The sequence below is a fragment of the Doryrhamphus excisus genome, linkage group LG15, assembly GCF_037039965.1.
Source record: "Doryrhamphus excisus strain RoL-2023G ecotype Guam linkage group LG15, RoL_Dexc_Guam_v1.1, whole genome shotgun sequence".
In the NCBI taxonomy this organism is placed as follows: Eukaryota; Metazoa; Chordata; class Actinopteri; order Syngnathiformes; family Syngnathidae; genus Doryrhamphus; species Doryrhamphus excisus.
Genome location: NC_136371.1, coordinates 17,874,762 through 17,894,088, shown reverse-complemented (window position 1 = coordinate 17,894,088; position 19,327 = coordinate 17,874,762). Strand labels below are relative to the sequence as shown.

General features: G+C 39.0%; 3 protein-coding genes across 4 annotated transcripts; 1 reads left to right on the top strand and 2 right to left on the bottom strand.

The window, feature by feature from the left end:
- Window positions 1–1,280: 1,280 nt before the first annotated feature.
- On the bottom strand, window positions 1,281–5,535 carry coq10a (coenzyme Q10A). Its single transcript, XM_058050754.2, has 5 exons — window positions 4,997–5,535; window positions 4,296–4,451; window positions 2,243–2,435; window positions 2,068–2,169; window positions 1,281–1,996 (listed from the first exon to the last, which is right to left on the bottom strand). Exons 1-5 carry the CDS (start codon window positions 5,131–5,133, stop codon window positions 1,829–1,831), a joined length of 756 nt encoding a protein of 251 aa, XP_057906737.2. The 5' UTR covers window positions 5,134–5,535; the 3' UTR covers window positions 1,281–1,828.
- Window positions 5,536–7,468: 1,933 nt separating this feature from the next.
- Window positions 7,469–15,989, top strand: pmelb (premelanosome protein b). Of its 2 annotated transcripts, XM_078796470.1 has the most exons (12): window positions 7,469–7,582; window positions 8,513–8,611; window positions 8,681–8,827; window positions 10,584–10,712; window positions 10,799–10,960; window positions 13,061–13,393; window positions 13,469–13,636; window positions 13,699–13,836; window positions 13,903–14,005; window positions 14,067–14,272; window positions 14,346–14,460; window positions 15,657–15,989. In XM_078796470.1, exons 1-12 carry the CDS (start codon window positions 7,522–7,524, stop codon window positions 15,814–15,816), a joined length of 1,821 nt encoding a protein of 606 aa, XP_078652596.1. In that variant the 5' UTR covers window positions 7,469–7,521; the 3' UTR covers window positions 15,817–15,989. The 2 variants fall into 2 exon arrangements, with proteins under 2 accessions (XP_078652596.1, XP_078652595.1); XM_078796469.1 differs by having other exon boundaries at window positions 13,061–13,636.
- A 53-nt stretch (window positions 15,990–16,042) lies between these two features.
- On the bottom strand, window positions 16,043–19,327 carry LOC131104918 (tubulin alpha-1B chain-like). The gene is made up of 4 exons (XM_058052600.2): window positions 19,159–19,327; window positions 17,798–18,020; window positions 17,516–17,664; window positions 16,043–17,137 (listed from the first exon to the last, which is right to left on the bottom strand). The coding sequence occupies exons 1-4, from the start codon at window positions 19,159–19,161 to the stop codon at window positions 16,157–16,159; spliced, it is 1,356 nt and encodes a 451-aa protein (XP_057908583.1). The 5' UTR covers window positions 19,162–19,327; the 3' UTR covers window positions 16,043–16,156.

Genomic DNA, 19,327 nt, shown 5'->3' with positions numbered 1-19,327 from the left:
TTCACACCAGCCGCGGACAAAAAGCTAGCAGCTATTTTGTACATACACGTTATTTTTCTTTCCGCTTGAGTTTTTGAGCTCGCTCTCCAGACGGGCAAGCAGCCGCGTCCGCCTTTTGTTTGTCAACACTCCATTTTCCCTTTCAGACGCGTCTGTGTCGTGGGGGGGGGGGCAGAAAGGTTTAGGTGAGGAGTGAAAGGGGGCGGGGGGGGCGGCGGGGCTGGAGTCGGACAAGGTGAGAAATACGGAGAAAAAGTAAAGTACAAAAAAAAGAAAAATAAATGTTTTTATGAACCGTCTGGGTTGTTTATTGACGTTGGCGCCGACTGATGGCTTACTAGTGTCCAGTGTGACTAACTCGTGCAACTAACTCGTGCAACTAACTCGTGCAACTAACTCGTGCAACTAACTCGTGCAACTAACTCGTGCAACTAACTCGTGCAACTAACTCGTGCAAAACAATACCCCAAACTCTAAAAACCAACCTAGAAAGCAGTAGATGAATTTAAAAAAGGGGAGACTGAGAAACAGCGCCTCTGCTGGTTGCAGCCGAGTAGTGCAAGACAGCGTTCATCACCAATCAATTGACAGGCGCTCTTCCTCTGTCACATGACCCCTTACCCCCTCCCCGCCCTTCCATGAATAGCTGCCCCACATACTGGAGCTTGACCTCTAACCTTTCTGGGCGGCAAGAAATGACTCTTGGAAAATATGTAACATTTATTTTTATTTGTTAAAAATAATTATGGGATGCAAATATACACTTCCAAGCTGAATGTCACATGTAACATATCATCATATAGTTTGTTTACAATCCAGCAAAGTAAACTGCTCTGGAAGGTAGTAATTCAGAAATTATGTGTACGTACGCCTTCATATATGAACACCTTTGACTCACCCCCCCTCCACCCCCCCACCTGCTTAAGAGAAAAGTCAGTCCTTTGGTAGCAATAACATTTTTTTTTTACAATCAATTGGCACCATTTCTACTTGCATCCATGCATGTGCAAAAACAAAAAAAACACACGGTGTGTTTGAGCATTTATTTTGTAGCCCAAAGCGTCATTTTGTGGTTTTTGTTCCTTTGCTTAAACCAAAATTCCCTTTTAGTTTTTCCCTCAATCGGTAAAATCCGTAATCGGTAAAATTTTGAAAAAATGGTCAAATCTTTTTTTGGAAAAAAAATCACTTCTAGTTCTAAAAGGACGTCCATTTTGACTTTGCTTTTCATCCAAAACAAATTTAAATTAAGGAAAAAAAAGTTAATTTTGGGGACTTTTGTGGGATTTTTAAAAAAAATTTAAAAATACAACTTTTTACTTTTAAAAGGAAATCCATTTAGCATGTTTTCCTTAGGAAAAGGAAAGGGAGGGGTCCTATTTGGGGGTAATTTCCTGATAATATTTATGTGCAATAGCGCCTTCTAAAATGAAATGAACATTGCACTGGCAGTCCAGTAACATGTGCAAAATAATGGTGCAAAGTAATGGTGCAAACTTGACTGCACACGGCAACAACACAAAAAGATGGCACACATCTGCCCCCCCCCCCAAAGCAAGCCATAATAGATGAAAAAAAGGGATGTTTATAATATTATAGTGTAGATTTGTCATCAGTCGTGGATGGCGCTTCCCCTCCTTCACAATAAAAGTCTTTCAACTAAAATGAAAAGCAGGTTTTGCGGTTTATTCTTCTAGTGTTGCTGTTTTTGTACACGTGAGGAGGTAGACTGCAGGGGGGGGGCGCGCTGTCATTCAAGCATCATGCGGGAGGAGGCGGGACTTTTAAGGCCGGGGTGAGGCGAGAGGAGGAGGAGGAGGAGGCGCCGTCACGTCTGGTGGACCTCGTGGAACATGAGCTCTCGTGGGATTCTGGTCTCGGGGCCGTAGAGCTTGCAGGCGCGGCGCTCGAAGGCGGCCACGTTCTGCTTGACCACCTCGTCGAAGAACATGGTGGCCAGCTGGGAGTGCAGCAGCGAGCGGAACTCGAAGGAGATCTGGCGGCGGCGGGGGGGCGGAAGGGTCGTCAGGAAGACACCAGAGAGAACGGAAGGGGGGAGTCACTTACGGAAAAGTCCACAGTGCAGGTACGAGGGTATCCGGGAATGCCGGGACTGAAGCGCCAGATGGTCTCCAGGTGGTTGAAGAGCTTCCCGTCCGTGCAAACGGCCTGGAAAGACAACCCGTTAGCTTCCCGGACGGTGAGGGCGCGCGGGACGGGACGGGAGCGGGAGCGTACGCACCTTGACCAGGTGAGGCCTGACGCTGGTGATCATGGAGGTGTAGCGCTCCACCACGGGCGGGAAGCCCACCTCCAGCTGGGCCCTGCAGTGGCCGGAGCGCTTGGCCACCGTCACGGACTTCTTGCACCACGGGACAAAGTGCTTGTAGTCGTCCACGTTGGCCACCACGTCGTACATCTCCAGCATGGAATACCTGACGCCCGAAAAAACCACACACCTCAAAGTAAACTCATTTTTTTTAAATCCACTTTTTCTAGCATGGAAATGGATGAGGTGGATTGGGAATGTAGTGTTCCACATTGGCCACCAGGGGTCAGTATTGATCACCAAGCTAGACCCCCCTCCCTTCTTATTCATATACCTACTAATATATCTTTTGTGGTCTTTTAGGGTTGGCGCATAGGACACAGAGCTAGAAGACCTGAGTTCGATTCCACCCTCAGCTGTCTGTGTGGAGTTTGCCCCCCCCCCCCCATTCCATTCCAAAAACATGCTAGGCTAATTGGCGACTCCAAATTGTCCATAGGTATGAATGTGAGTGTGAATGGTTGTTTGTCTATATGTGCCCTGTGATTGGCTGGCCACCAGTCCAGGGTGTACCCCGCCTCTCGCCCCAAGACAGCTGGGATAGGCTCCAGCACCCCCGCGACCCTCGTGAGGATAAGCAGTAGAAAAATGATGAATTAATATCTTTTCTCCTATTATGTCTTACTGTATTGAGTAACAGTGTAGAGGTGACTATAGGGCTGTTAGTTCATGTCTAACAGGCTCTAATATTCATATCAATATCACATATTTAGAAAACTATAAACAGGTTTTCCATGCCTAATATGCCTATTTTCTCTTATTATATCCACTATATTGGGTAACAGGAGTGTAAAGGCGACTATAGGGCTGTTAGTGCATGTCGAGAGGGCTCTAATAATGTTAAAAAGTCTATTTAGTAGTTGATAAACAGCTTTTCTGTGTCTTATTTGTTGTTATGTCTCATATGTAGGTAATGGGAGTGCTAAGGTGACTATAGGGGTGTTAGTTCATATCTAGAGGGCTCTAGTAACATTAACTCTATTTGGTAATATGAGTAAAGGTGACTATAGGGGTGTTAGTTCATGTCTAGAGGGCTCTAGTACCATTAACCGTATTTGGTAAAATGAGTAAAGGTGACTATAGGGGTGTTAGTTCATATCTAGAGGGCTCTAGTAACATTAACCGTATTTGGTAATATGAGTAAAGGTGACTATAGGGGTGTTATTTCATGTCTAGAGGGCTCTAGTAACATTAACCATATTTGGTAATATGAGTAAAGTTGACTATAGGGGTGTTAGTTCATATCTAGAGGGCTCTAGTAACATTAATAAATTGTATTTACAAGGTGGTAAACAGGTTTTCTATGCCTAATGTGTCTTATATTCTGTTATTATGTGTACCATATTGGTAATAGGAAAGTAAAGGTGACTATAGGGGTGTTATTTCATATCTAGAGGGCTCTAGTAACATTAATAAATTGTATTTACAAGGCGGTAAACAGGTTTTCTATGCCTAATGTGTCTTATATTCTGTTATTATGTGTACCATATTGGTAATAGGAAAGTAAAGGTGACTATAGGGGTGTTATTTCATATCTAGAGGGCTCTAGTAACATTAATAAAGTGTAAAGGTGAGTATAGGGGTGTTAGTTCATGTCTAAAAGGCTCTAATATTGTTTAAAAACGTATTTATAAGACCGTAAACAGGTATTCTATTTTTTCTATTAACTACCAATTATTAATATTGAACCCTGCTATGTGGAAATTCACTTTAATTCAATATTATTTTCATAATAATAGGCAGTAATCAGCTGCGGCATTGTGGCGAAGGACGACCGTGACGTGTTAAGTCGGGCAACAAAGGCACGCTGGTCTCTCGGGTTCCCGTCGAGGCGTTACTTGCACGGTGTCACCTTCAAGGACTCGTCTAAATTGATGTAACACCCAAATGAGGCGGCGCTAACGACTACCGTTGACAGATCACGCCACTCGAGTGTTGATGGGATTCTAACGCAAGCACACGTTACCCCAGGATCCTGCGCTCAGAGTACTCCTTCCTCTTGTTGGTGAGGCTGATGAAGTTCCGGCTTTGGGGGAGACTCGCCATGGCCGCGTCCCAGTCGTGGAGGCACAGCGCCGCTCTGGGCGATCGGGTCATCAGGATGCCGCAGGAGGACAAATGTCTGCCGGGGGGGAACAAGCACAGACGCCATTGGAAAGGACGACGACGTTCCGGCCGCCGGGGCGACAACAACATCACACAAAAGGTACACACGTGGATGCTAGCTGCTGGTATTTTCTGTGGTGACATGTGACCATCTGGAATGCTGACCTACACCGGGCAAGGCGGCACTGGAAATATCCCAGGCGGCCATGAATGCACCGACACAGGTGTTTTTAAAAATGTGTCTTGGGCCACATCCATGGCGTTATGCTTTCCACAAATAATGGCTGCGGGGGTTTATTTACTCAACTACAGAGAGTGCCAGGCCTCTAAAGGACAAATATGCGTTTGGAATAGAGGCCAAAAACCATGAAAAGTGTTTAATTTTGAACCCTTTGACAAGTTTTAAAACTTTATGATGCATTAGAAAATGGTTTGATGGCCATAGGTTGACCCCGGAACGGATCATTTTAAAGCACCGTCATGTTACTGTTAATGCGTCATGGCTACAGTGAGTCGTTGATAAATTCATAGTTTATATTACACATCATTGGCGTTTCTTACCTGATGTTCTGCCGGCTGCACATTCGAGGCACCGCCGGCCGGCACGACCGAGGACAGCCCGCGATAGCAAGCTGGAGATAGTCGCTGAAAGTCCGCACACCCATGGGCAACCTCCGGGCACTAGCCGTGGTTGCCATGAAGGCAGCAGACACTCGCTCTTACTGGCACAACACTTCAGTCGAAATTTTAATTTAAAAACAAAAAACAAAAAGAAAAATGAAGAGTCAAAGGGTAATACGTGTCAAGAAAATAGCATTAGCTAGCTGGCTGTCAACGTAACCAGTGACGCTAGCTAACCGCTAGCTAATATTAGCTAGCTAGCAAGCTTTCGTAAGATTCCCAAGCTTCGCGACATAAAGCAAAAACATCACGACGAACGCCCTGACATCGTAACCTATCAACAAAAATAGCAATTTTATTGCCAATATTGTCTTCTTTTGTTTGTGTTTTTCCCGATTTCGCTGCCTGACTCCGCTCGACCTTCTAGTTGCTACAAAACGCCGGTGGGACAAACGCTTTGTTCTCTTGCCTGATTGCGCACATAAACTGTCACTGTTTAAAACTACTGCCCCCTAGCGTATCGGAAGGAATAATGCATGCTGTATTGACGTTACTTATCCTTAAGGCCCCTTAATAAAACATGAAAGTTATGTGTTATATAAGTTAATATTTTTTGATTCAACATCAATACTTTGATTTTCTTCACCTTTTACAATAATGTTATAGTATATTATAAAAATCTTAATTAATGTTAATAATTAATATCTTACAAGTACAAAATTAAAAACAACATATATATTTAAAAACGTTTAAAATGTTAAAATGCAATCTTATGGTCACATCTTGACCCTGGAACGGATCATTTATGACTGGAGCGAGGATTGCGATTTTCCTGTGAATGGCGACATTGTTTTTTGTCTTTTTAAAGTGTTTTTTTTTTAGGGGGGGGGTCTTGATGCTCGCATTAAATGCACATGATGACAAGGAGACAAAAAGTCTTTCACCAAAGTGACTTTATAGTAAAGAGGACAAAAATCCGGATGAATTTAGGGAGTCACAAGTGCGTCCGTAATCCTCCTTAATGTTGCATTCCTTTTTTTATGCTTGCATGTATGACCCATTGTTCTACTAACACACATTTAACACACAAGTACACACTGGGGGGGAAAGAAAGGGTCATGTGACTTGAGCGGAGATTTATTTAGGGTAGCATTTTGGAAGCATGTGATTTGTAGAATTTGCAACAAGACCCCCGTGACCTCTTATTTGGTCATCAAGAGTCTCGCTCCGAACCAGGGGTGCCCAAAGTGCGGCGCAGGGGTTCCTTTTTGGACTAAAAAAAAGGGGGGAAAAGTGGTAAATTTACAAGAAAGAAGTTGTAAATTTACACAAAAAAAAGTCAGAAATTTACGAGCATAACATCGTACATTCACAAAAAAAGTCATAAATGTACGAGAATAAAGTCGTACATTTAAATTACAAGAAAAATGTTGTAAATGTACATGAAAAAAATTCATAAATTTTACATAAAAAAATAGTACCTTTCCAAAAAAATCAAAGTACATCTACAAGAATTAAGTCAGAAATTTACAATAAAAAAAGTTGTCCATTTAGAAGAAAAAAGTTAAGAGACTAAATTTGTAAATGCACAAAAAAAAAATGCTGAAAATTTACCATAATAAGGGTTTTCAATTTACAAGAATAAAATCATAAATCTACAAGGAAAACAGAGTCTAGTGAAAAAAAGAACACATAAAAAAAGCTGTATATTTACACAAAAAAATATTGTAATATTATGACAATAAAATACAAATTGTACAAGAAAAAAGTTGTAAATTAACAAGTAGTACATTTTTGGAAAAAAAAAGTGATATAAGTCTTAAATGTCCCCCCCAAAAAAGAGGAAATGAGGAAAAAAAATGTACTCTTAACAGAATAAAATTTACAAGAAAAACTATTTTCATAAATACATTTATAAGAAAAGAATTAAAAAATTTACGAGAAAAAAGTTGAAATATTACAACAGTAAAGTCGTATATGCCGAAGAGTAAAGTCATTAATTTACAAGAAAAACAGCTTTAAATTTACATTAAAAATATTGCAATATTATGAGGATAAAATAAAAAAATCTGAAAAAACAGTAGTAAATTTTACAGAATAAAGTCATAAAAATGACAGTAAGAAAATCGTAAAACGATGATTAAAAAAAGACATAATGTTACACATGATTTGAATGGGAAGAAACAGCGCCGTCTGGTGGACAGATATGAAAGTAGTCCAAACACGTGTCAATGGGAATAATGGTTAGAATAAATGCGGGATTTATGCAACAAAAAAAAAGTGGCCCTATTGTGCAGGCGGGCCACCGAGACGACCTCAATCTTTGCACACATGTGACCCCCCACCCCCCCACCCCCCACAATAAGTCTTCTTATGGGTCCCACACCGGTGAGTGGATAAAGGTGCGCCCCTGCAGCCGCGGTGTTCACTAAAGGGATTTTGGTGGAAGAGGAGGCAGCCTGAGCATGAAGACGTGTGCGGTGCTGATGCTGCTGCTGGTGGCCGCCACCACGCACCCCCTGGCCGGTAAGTACACAACATATGCATGTACTGCATATATGCAGTACTTTAGTGTCACATCCATTAACACTTGAATTAATGAGTAATATCTGTACAGTATATTGTATTTCCTTTATTATAATATTTATTCCAATGGTGATATTGGATGATTATTGTTACCGTATATTTTTTTCCATAGTTTTTTTTGTTTGTTTCCAAGCTTTTGTGATCATTTTCCCATTTTCCCAAAAGTTATCCATGTGATGGAGTGTCTGTCAGGAATGAAAAGCAATTAAAAATGTCAATAAAATACCAATGAATTATGACTTTAGCTACGTTTGTTGAGTCATAAAACAGTGACATAATTTGATTTTTTTTAATTTGATGTTTTCATATTTGATTGTAATAGATATAAAAAAATATAAGAATAGAATGATGGCAATGAGATTTAAGCTGAAAAAAAATTTATTTTATATTCTTTATTATTATTATATAATTTTGTATATATTATTTTATGTATTATTTAATGTATTATTTTATGTATTATTTTATATTTTATTTTATAATTTTATTTTTATTTTATTTAATATATCATATTCCATTTATTTGATGTTTTATCATGGTTATAGTAGTATTCATTTGCCATTTATATCCTAAATATTTTTTTTCATTTACTAACTTTGTCGTAGCGACAATCGACATTTATGTTTGCGTGTTTGTTGTAATCCCGACATTCCCCCCTGTGGCTTTTTAATCTGCGTTAAACTCCCCTGCAGCTGAGTGTCACCTGATAAGGATTGAGGGCCGATTCTGGTGTCTTTGGGCTAATTTTTAAAGAAAATTCCACCTTGAAATGCCTGTTAGTCTGTTCCAGGGTCAAACTGTGGACATTCTTACTGTTATTCAATTGTAAAAAGAAGTGAACCACTCACAGTTTTCTTTTTTGGGTGATTTTAGAGGCCAAAAATGGCGGCTTCACTCGTTTCCCATCCTGGAACACCAAGCTTTACCCAATCTGGAAAGATGGAGACCCCCGCTACGTCCACTCCTGGAAAGGTTTGTACACCAAAACGCAAATACACACAGGATATTTTTATAGTTTTTTTCATGTTTTTCTTCACGTAGGCGGGAAAGTGACGTTCAACGTCGCCAACGACTCGCCGACTCTGACCGGAGCCAAAGTGACCTTCAGCATCGACTTGGAGTTCCCCCACGGCCAGGAAGTACAAGATGACGGAGATGTGGTCTGGGTGGAAGACTGCGTCGTCAACGGTAACGCACACAAGTACACTTTAGCAACGTTAGCGTGGCTAGCCTACGTGACGCTAAAGCGCTAGCATGACATTTTAACAGCTTAAAAAAAACATCTTTAGCATCTTTGCCTTGTAGTTGGCAGAGCTTTATTCTGAGACGTGTAGCAAAGCCTGGTTGTTGACATTTTATTAGTATTCATGAATAAAGTTGTGTATTTACATGGAAAAAAGTTGTACCTAGATGAGCATGAAGTCGCAAATGTACGAGAAAAAATGGTAATATTATGAGCATAAAGTAGTAAATTTACAAGGAAAAATGTCATAATATTTAGATTAAAAACAGACATACATTTATGAGAAAAAAGGACACAATATTACAAGAATATAGTCATAAATGTGCAAAAAAAAAATGGTAATATTATGAGCATAAAGTAGTAAATTTACAAGGAAAAATGTTGTAATATTTAGATTAAAAACAGACATACATTTATGAGAAAAAAGGACACAATATTACAAGAATATAGTCATAAATGTGCAAAAAAAATGGTAATATTATGAGCATAAAGTAGTAAATTTACAAGGAAAAATGTTGTAATATTTAGATTAAAAACAGACATACATTTATGAGAAAAAAAGGACATAATATTACAAGAATATAGTCATAAATGTGCAAGAAAAAAATGGTAATATTATGAGCATAAAGTAGTAAATTTACAAGGAAAAATTTCGTAATATTTAGATTAAAAACAGACATACATTTATGAGAAAAAAGGACACAATATTACAAGAATATAGTCATAAATGTGCAAGAAAAAAATGATAATATTATGAGAATAAAGTAGTAAATTTACAAGGAAAAATGTCGTAATATTTAGATTAAAAACAGATGTACATTTATGAGAAAAAAAAAGACATAATATTACAAGAATAAAGTCATAAATGTACAAGAAAAAAATGTTAATATTACGAGAATAAAGTTGTACATTTGTGAGAATAAAGTAAAAAAATTTTAATTTTTACAATTTTGACAATGTCATCCATTTATGAGAAAAAAAAATATTAGGTCCACAATAAAAAAAAATTAATCTGAGAGTCGTGAGTTTCTGTGTAATCAATGTATAAATGTATGAGATAAAAATGCCCAAATTTACCAGTAAAATTAGTATATTTACAACAATAAAGTCGTTCATTAACAAGAACAAAATGAGTACATGTATGAGAAAAAAATTAGGAATATTACAAGAAAAAAAAATTCCTAAATTTACGAAGAAATTCACAAGTATACAAGAAAAAGGTTGTAAACAATTGTACATTTAAAAGGAAAAAAGTTGTATATTTACAAAAATAAAGTATTACATTTACACAGACAAAAGTTGTAATATTATGACAATAAAGTCATACATATACAACGAAAAAAAAACGCAAAATTACAAGATTAAAGTCAGTAAATTTACAAGAAAATAAGTTGTACATTTACAAGAATACATTTTTACATTTAATAAAAATAAAATTTATGAGAAAAAAAAGTCATAAATGTACGAGAAACAAATTTGTAATATTACTAGAATAAAGTCGTAATATTCCAAAAATATATTTACAACAAAAAAGCTGTCATATTACAAGAATAAAGTCATACATTTACAAGAATAAAGTCATAATTGTATGAGAAAAAAGTCATAAATATGAGACAATAAAAATCCAATTGAACAACACTATTGCTTTAAGACTGTAGCGAAGCCTACTTTATCATAGAACTGTTTGATCTTCTCCTGCAGGAACGAAGCATCTCAAGGCAGAGTCGGTCTTCCCAAGTCACAAGGGGGACTGGGATGCGGTCTTCCCCGATGGGACGGCCTTCGAGAAGGACAAGAAGCCCAACTACGTGTTTGTGTGGAAGACCTGGGGTAGGTTCTGTTGGGATATGATCCTTCTCAAAGAAAAAGCACAACAATAACGTCCCCCATCCCCGTTCCTGTTCCGGTCCCGGCAGGTCAGTACTGGCAGGTGGCCGACGGTCCCTCGTCCTCCCTGACCATCGACACGGACGGCGTCCCGCTGGGCTCCTACACCATGGACATTGTCATCTACCACTACAGGAGCAGGGAGAAGTTCATCCCACTGGGGTACGCCTCCACTCAGTTCTCCATCACTGGTAAGGAATTCATTGGTATCAACAGCTGTGGCTGTAGGCAACCTCCTCATGCGGTTTCTCTCTGAACCCCACAAGATTTAATTTAATTTAATTTAATTTAATTTAATTTAATTTAATTTAATTTAATTTAATTTAATTTAATTTAATTTAATTTAATTTAATTTAATTTAATTTGATTTGATTTGATTTGATTTGATTTGATTTAATTTAATTTAATTTAATTTAATTTAATTTAATTTAATTTAATTTAATTTAATTTAATTTAATTTAATTTAATTTAATTTAATTTAATTTAATTTAATTTAATTTGATTTGATTTGATTTGATTTGATTTGATTTGATTTGATTTGATTTGATTTGATTTGATTTGATTTGATTTGATTTAATTTAATTTAATTTAATTTAATTTAATTTAATTTAATTTAATTTGATTTGATTTGATTTGATTTGATTTGATTTGATTTGATTTGATTTGATTTGATTTGATTTGATTTGATTTGATTTGATTTGATTTGATTTGATTTGATTTGATTTGATTTGATTCGATTCGATTCGATTCGATTCGATTCGATTCGATTCGATTTAATTTAATTTAATTAACACTTCTCTCTTTGTCATCATTGGATCTGGATTTTATATGAAAAAGTCTAATTTAATTTAATTTAATTTAATTTAATTTAATTTAATTTAATTTAATTTAATCTAGTCTAGTCTAGTCTAGTCTAGTCTAGTCTAGTCTAGTCTAGTCTAGTCCAGTCCAGTCCAATCCACTTTACTTTACTTTACTTTACTTTACTTTACTTTACTTTTACTTTTACTTTTACTTTTACTTTTACTTTTACTTTTACTTTTACTTTTACTTTTACTTTTACTTTTACTTTGCCAACACCAATGAAAACAAACTAATTAATTTGATTTGATTTGATTTGATTTGATTTGATTTGATTTGATTTGATTTGATTTGATTTGATTTGATTTGATTTGATTTGATTTGATTTGATTTGATTTGATTTGATTTGATTTGATTTGATTTGATTTGATTTGATTCGATTCGATTCGATTTAATTTAATTTAATTAACACTTCTCTCTTTGTCATCATTGGATCTGGATTTTATATGAAAAAGTCTAATTTAATTTAATTTAATTTAATTTAATTTAATTTAATTTAATTTAATTTAATTTAATTTAATTTAATTTAATTTAATTTAATTTAATTTAATCTAATCTAGTCTAGTCTAGTCTAGTCTAGTCTAGTCTAGTCTAGTCTAGTCTAGTCTAGTCTAGTCTAGTCTAGTCTAGTCTAGTCTAGTCTAGTCTAGTCCAGTCCAGTCCAGTCCACTTTACTTTACTTTACTTTACTTTACTTTACTTTACTTTACTTTACTTTACTTTACTTTACTTTACTTTACTTTACTTTACTTTTACTTTTACTTTTACTTTTACTTTTACTTTGCCAACACCAATGAAAACAAACAAATTAATTTAATTTGATTTGATTTGATTTGATTTGATTTGATTTGATTTGATTTGATTTGATTTGATTTGATTTGATTTGATTCGATTCGATTCGATTCGATTCGATTTAATTTAATTTAATTAACACTTCTCTCTTTGTCATCATTGGATCTGGATTTTATATGAAAAAGTCTAATTTAATTTAATTTAATTTAATTTAATTTAATTTAATTTAATTTAATTTAATTTAATTTAATTTAATTTAATTTAATTTAATTTAATTTAATTTTATTTTAATTTAATCTAGTCTAGTCTAGTCTAGTCTAGTCTAGTCTAGTCTAGTCTAGTCTAGTCTAGTCTAGTCTAGTCTAGTCTAGTCTAGTCTAGTCTAGTCTAGTCTAGTCTAGTCCAGTCCAGTCCAATCCACTTTACTTTACTTTACTTTACTTTACTTTACTTTACTTTACTTTACTTTACTTTACTTTACTTTACTTTACTTTACTTTACTTTACTTTACTTTACTTTACTTTACTTTACTTTACTTTACTTTACTTTACTTTACTTTACTTTGCCAACACCAATGAAAACAAACAAATGTTGCAACTCCAGTTACTCATCTTTAACCCCCCCCCCCTCCCCCCCAGATCAAATCCCATTCGCCGTGACCCTGGACCAGGTCAACGACGTCCTGGCGGGCGACCTGAACTTCGTGCTGAACCGAGCCATCTCCTTCAGCGTCACGCTTCACGACCCCAGCCTGTACCTGAGCGACGCCGACATCACCTTCAACTGGGACTTCGGGGACAGCAGCGGGGCGCTCATCTCCAGGGAGACCACCGTCACGCACACCTACGTGAGCTCCGGTGCCTTCAAGCCCCACGTGGTGGTCCAGGCCGTCATCCCGGACAAGACTTGCAAGCCTCCCACGGATTCCACCACACAGGCCCCCGCGCCGCCCAGACGCCAGGACACCTCAGGTGGGCAACAGGAAATGATGTATCTGTGTGCGCTACGGGGTCACATGACCTTCATGACCAACTCTCTTCCATCAGACACCGAGGAGGACACCGTTGAGGACGAGACCTCCACGGCTCATCCCACCCGGGACGGACCTTCACGGTCCCCTTCAGAGACCCCATCCCCTGTCAAGTACCAAGAACCCGCTGACCCCGCCTCCAACTCTCTGATGCAGGACACGAGCATCGACGTGGCGACGGAAGGTAAAGATGGCGTAATCATTAGTAGTACTACCTAGTCATTATTACTGTAATACTACACACAGTACTAAAGCGTCCTGTGATACGGACGGGCCGAGCCGCCGTGGTCCTGGTGCCAAAAAGGGACGCAAAGGACAAACCCACGAAGGACGACTGCGTGATTTATCGCTACGGTTCCTTCAGTGCTGACATTCAAGTGGTCGGTGGGTACGCTCAATATCGATACGGATCAAACCTGACGGGTGGGGCTAACTTGTCTTTGCCGGCAGAGGCCATCCAGAAAGTGGAGATCCTGCAAGTGGACGCCATCGCCACGGCGACGCCTGGAATCAACAACAACGCTATTGATCTCACGGTGACCTGCCAAGGAAGGTAACTCCAGGAAATAGTCCGTTCCAGGGTCAAACCCTAACCGCCCAGCTTCCTCACCTAGCTTCCCCAAGGAGGTGTGCAGCGTGATCCTGGATGCAGAGTGCCTGAGGCCCATCCACACTTCCTGCGACACGCCGGAGCAGTCCAGTGAGTGCCAGATGGTGCTGCGCCACTTCTTCAACGCTTCGGGCGTCTACTGCGTCAACGTGTCCATGGCTAACGACGTCAGTCTAGCCGTCGGCAGCGCCAAAGTCAACGTGGACATGGGTGCGTCTGATTCTCTTCTGGGTTCGAAGCCGCTCGCAGGCCCGGTTGGATAAGTCATCCTTTTTTTTCCCAGGCTCTGAGGCGTCCTCCTCCGGCGTCATCGCCGCCCTGCTGGCCGCCCTGCTGGCCGCCCTGCTGGCCGCCATGGTCCTTCTTCTGTCGCTGGGAATTGTGGCCTTCACGTACAAGTAAGTCGGCCAGAAGAATATAAGAACTATAAGTACTATTACTAATACTCATAACAAGAACTTTGATCAACTTTATTGGTCATTTTCTTGTAAAATGCTAACATGCTAACCGTGTATGTTTTCCCGTATATAAACGTGGAATTAATATATTTCTAAAATACAAGTTTTCTCACAAAATGACTACTTTATTTTATTACTTTTTATTTATATTTTTTATACTATTTGTATTTGTAGTTATATTTTGTATTTATTTTATTATCTACACATGTTTTCACAATAAAAGTTCATATTTTATATAAGTTAATAATTCTTATTATATATATACTATATATTTTTTTCTTATTATATATATATATATATATTCTTATTATATATATAATAAGAATTATGAATAATTGTATATATATATATAATGTATACATTATTTTAACATCATTATAATAAAGAATTATTCAAAATTCTTGTAAATAATAAATAAATGAATTATTTACTAGAACTTTTATTGTGAAAACATGTGTAAATAATAAAATAAATAAAATATATGAAAAATATAACTACAAATACAAATTATTTACACATGTTTTCACAATAAAAGTTCATATTTTATATAACTTTATATAATTCTAGTAAATCATTTATTTATTATTTACAAGAATTGTGAATAATTCTTTATTATAATGATGTTAGAATAATGTATACATTATATATATATAATTATTCATAATTCTTATATATATATTATGTATTCTTATATATATCATTATATATATACTATATATATGTTTTTTCTTATTGTATATATATATTCTTATTATATATATAATAAGAATTATGAATAATTATATATATATAATGTATACATTATTCTAACGTCATTATAATGAATTCTTGTAAATAATAAATAAATGAATTATTTACTAGAATTATGTAAACTTATATAAAATATGAACTTTTATTGTGAAAACATGTGTAAATAATAAAATAAATAAAAGATATGAAACTACAAATACAAATAGTATTATATAAAAAATATAAATAAAAAGTAATAAAATAAAAAAGTTGTCATTTTGTGAGAAAACATTGTATTTTAGAAGATATATATATATATATATATAATTAAAAAAAATATATATATATATATACATATAATATTTTATTTGTTTTTGACTCATCCGGATTTGTTCATCCCTCTACAGGCGCCTGAAGTCCTACCAGCGTCTGAAGGACGCCAGGGGGGTCGCAGACCCCCAAGATGTCTGCCGTCACCGCGGCTCCGCTTCGTCGTCTTTGTGGAAGCTCCTCAACAGGCAAGGAGTTTTGGACCAGCGCCCCCTACTGCAGGACAGACTGGTGTGAACCACATTGAGCGGCCTTTTCTTTTTATACTTGTTTTTTCTAAAGCATCCTTTTTTTTAAAATATGAAACATGATGTCGATTTAAACGTATGAATGATACTTTTCTATTGAAATCTGTGGTAGTTGAAGCATCAATCAGTTTTTTGTTTTCATTAAACTTTGCTTTGAGCACTCATGTGGTACTTTATTTAGAAGACCCAACCCAACGATGACAGACAAGACGGCATCACTGGTGACAGATTTTATTTGGAGCCAAGATGGACATTTGAGGAATTTCCAACTGCTAACGGGCCCGTGGACAGGTGTCTGGATACGGGACGCATTCGCCACCGTTTCCTGTTCAATATTCTTCTCCTTCCTCCTCTCCTTCGCCCTCAATGGAGTCGACGCCCACCTCCTCGTAATCCTTCTCCAGGGCGGCCATGTCCTCCCTGGCCTCGGAGAACTCGCCCTCCTCCATGCCCTCGCCCACGTACCAGTGGACGAAGGCGCGCTTGGCGTACATCAGGTCAAACTTGTGGTCCAGGCGGGCCCAGGCCTCGGCGATGGCGGTGGTGTTGCTCAGCATGCACACGGCCCTCTGGACCTTGGCCAGATCTCCGCCGGGGACCACGGTGGGCGGCTGGTAGTTGATGCCCACCTTGAAGCCGGTGGGGCACCAGTCCACAAACTGGATGGTGCGCTTGGTTTTGATGGTGGCGATGGCGGCGTTGACGTCTTTGGGCACCACGTCGCCACGGAAGAGCAGGCAGCAGGCCATGTACTTGCCGTGGCGGGGGTCGCATTTCACCATCTGGTTGGCGGGCTCGAAGCAGGCGTTGGTGATCTCGGCCACGGACAGCTGCTCGTGGTACGCCTTCTCAGCGGAGATGACGGGGGCGTAGGTGGCCAGGGGGAAGTGGATACGGGGGTAGGGCACCAAGTTGGTCTGGAACTCTGTCAGATCCACGTTGAGGGCGCCGTCGAAACGAAGGGAGGCCGTGATGGAGGACACGATCTGACTGATGAGCCTGTTCAGGTTGGTGTACGTGGGACGCTCGATGTCCAGGTTCCTGCGGCAGATGTCGTAGATGGCTTCGTTGTCCACCATGAAGGCGCAGTCGGAGTGCTCCAGGGTGGTGTGGGTGGTCAGGATGGAATTGTAGGGCTCCACCACGGCGGTGGACACCTGAGGGGCCGGGTAGATGGAGAACTCCAGCTTGGACTTCTTGCCGTAGTCCACCGACAGACGCTCCATCAGCAGGGAAGTGAAACCGGAGCCGGTGCCGCCTCCGAAGCTGTGGAACACCAGGAAGCCCTGGAGGCCCGTGCACTGGTCCGCCTGAGGACGCAAAAAACCGAGGACATGGATCAGGACCTCTCATTAAGAAAGTAGCGATCAACCTGTTCTTTTGGACCAGGTTCTCCTTTGAGTTGTTTGATGTTTTAAAACAGGGACCCCTGTTAACTAAACAGTGCCCTGTAACTTTTGGGGGGTTGGATGAATCATCACAAAAATTGGTACACCCATTAAGGGGACTGACAAGCACATGTGTGCAAAATTTGAACAAGATTGGTTGAAAGATATGGCCGCCATCCACAAAAATGCGAACAGGACTTCATTGGGTGGTTGTGTAAGGATGATAAACTTAATTGAATGAAATGTTTGCCTTACTAAGCATTACCAACACAATCCACAGGGGGCGCCACAATCACTCACCAGTTTACGGATCCTGTCCAGCACCAGATCGATGATCTCCTTGCCGATGGTGTAGTGTCCACGGGCGTAGTTGTTGGCGGCGTCCTCCTTGCCGGTGATCAGCTGCTCGGGGTGGAAGAGCTGGCGGTAGGTTCCAGTGCGCACCTCATCTAAAAAATGTAACAATATTCAAGTTAGTGGCATTGATTCTGTATTATTTATAATAATTCAGTATATATAAAAATCAGTATACATGTATCCAAATCAAAGACTGAATGGTGGAGCAGCTATGGTGGACTTTACCGATGACGGTGGGCTCCAGGTCCACAAAGACGGCTCGGGGCACGTGTTTTCCCGCGCCGGTCTCGCTGAAGAAGGTGTTGAAGGAGTCGTCGCCGCCCCCCAGGGTCTTGTCGCTGGGCATCTGTCCGTCAGGCTGGATGCCGTGCTCCAGGCAGTAGAGCTCCCAGCAGGCATTGCCGATCTGGACGCCAGCCTGGCCAACGTGGATGGAGATACACTCGCGCTGTGGAGAAGCGGTGAGGCGGTGAGATGGTAGTGGGGGGGCATTTTGAGGGGGCAGCATTGACATTTCCATTTCAAACGCATGGATATTGAATATTGATATTGGTACTACCGCGCCCTCTAATGGTTGCTGCAGGTACGGCAGCACGAGGCGTCACCCTGCTGCATGACAACCCGCAGGGGACTCGAACATCCACCAGCCCCATCCTCCCACGTCGGAAAAACGCCCTTTTGTTATCTTTTTTTCCACCACCCCCCACCTCCATTTGCTGTGCTCTTGTCATTCAGACACGACGCTTCTCTTTCTGGCAAGGAAATGCAAATGAGGCTGCACATGCGCATTGAGGCTCACATTCTGGAATATTCCACTTGCTCTCCTCCACTCCACTGAGGATGTACAATCACGACGTTGTATTGAATGGGAAAATGGGGTGGGGGGAGGCAGTGCATGGTTTCATTTGTACCGTAATGCCATTAAAATATGGAATTAATTTTTTTTGGAATTATTACGGCATGTGAGGTGGATTTAAAATTGAAAACAGTCTTTGTGTTTCAAATCTATTCAGTAAGGAATGCATGAATTAATTAAAAATTCATACACCTTGCCACTCCCTGCCATTATAAGGCACCTCGTTTTTAAATTATTGTAATTAAAATAAATTATATTTCATTTTAACATACATTTTTTTATATTACACAATTAATCTGCTTTGTTAAATATTTTTTTTGGTTTGAAATCTTCATTGTACGCTTCTCCTCAGCACCATTGTTCACCATCACGTCATTTTTTATTTTTTCTATTTTACAACTACGGCCAAATATTCAAAAATTTTGACAGACATTGTTAAAAAATATGAAATAATTATTCTACTTTCTAAAATATTATTTTTTGCGTTTATATTTTTTTATTGTGAGCCTTTCTTCGGCACCATTGTTGGCATTTACACACACAAATCAAATCGTGGCACTGCATTAAATAAAAAATATGAAAAATAAGACCCGGCAAGTCACCAAATCTCGCTCCAAATATGCCAAGTGCTGCCAATTAACCATCAAATTAGGTAAGGTGACGTCGTGCTGCAAGCAGCCATTCGACAAGCTTTCATTTTACCTGCAAGAAAAGGCGTCATTGAACTCACCATGTTGTCGTCTAGAGGTGACAAAGCAGTAGAGAGGAGGAAGAAAAGGCTTTTTTTCCCCTATAGTATTTAGGGAGACGTTTGCGTTGCGTGTTGTACCCAACGGGGTCGATGCAACAACTGCTGAATGGCAGGGAAGTGCTAACACATTTATAACCCCCCCACCGCC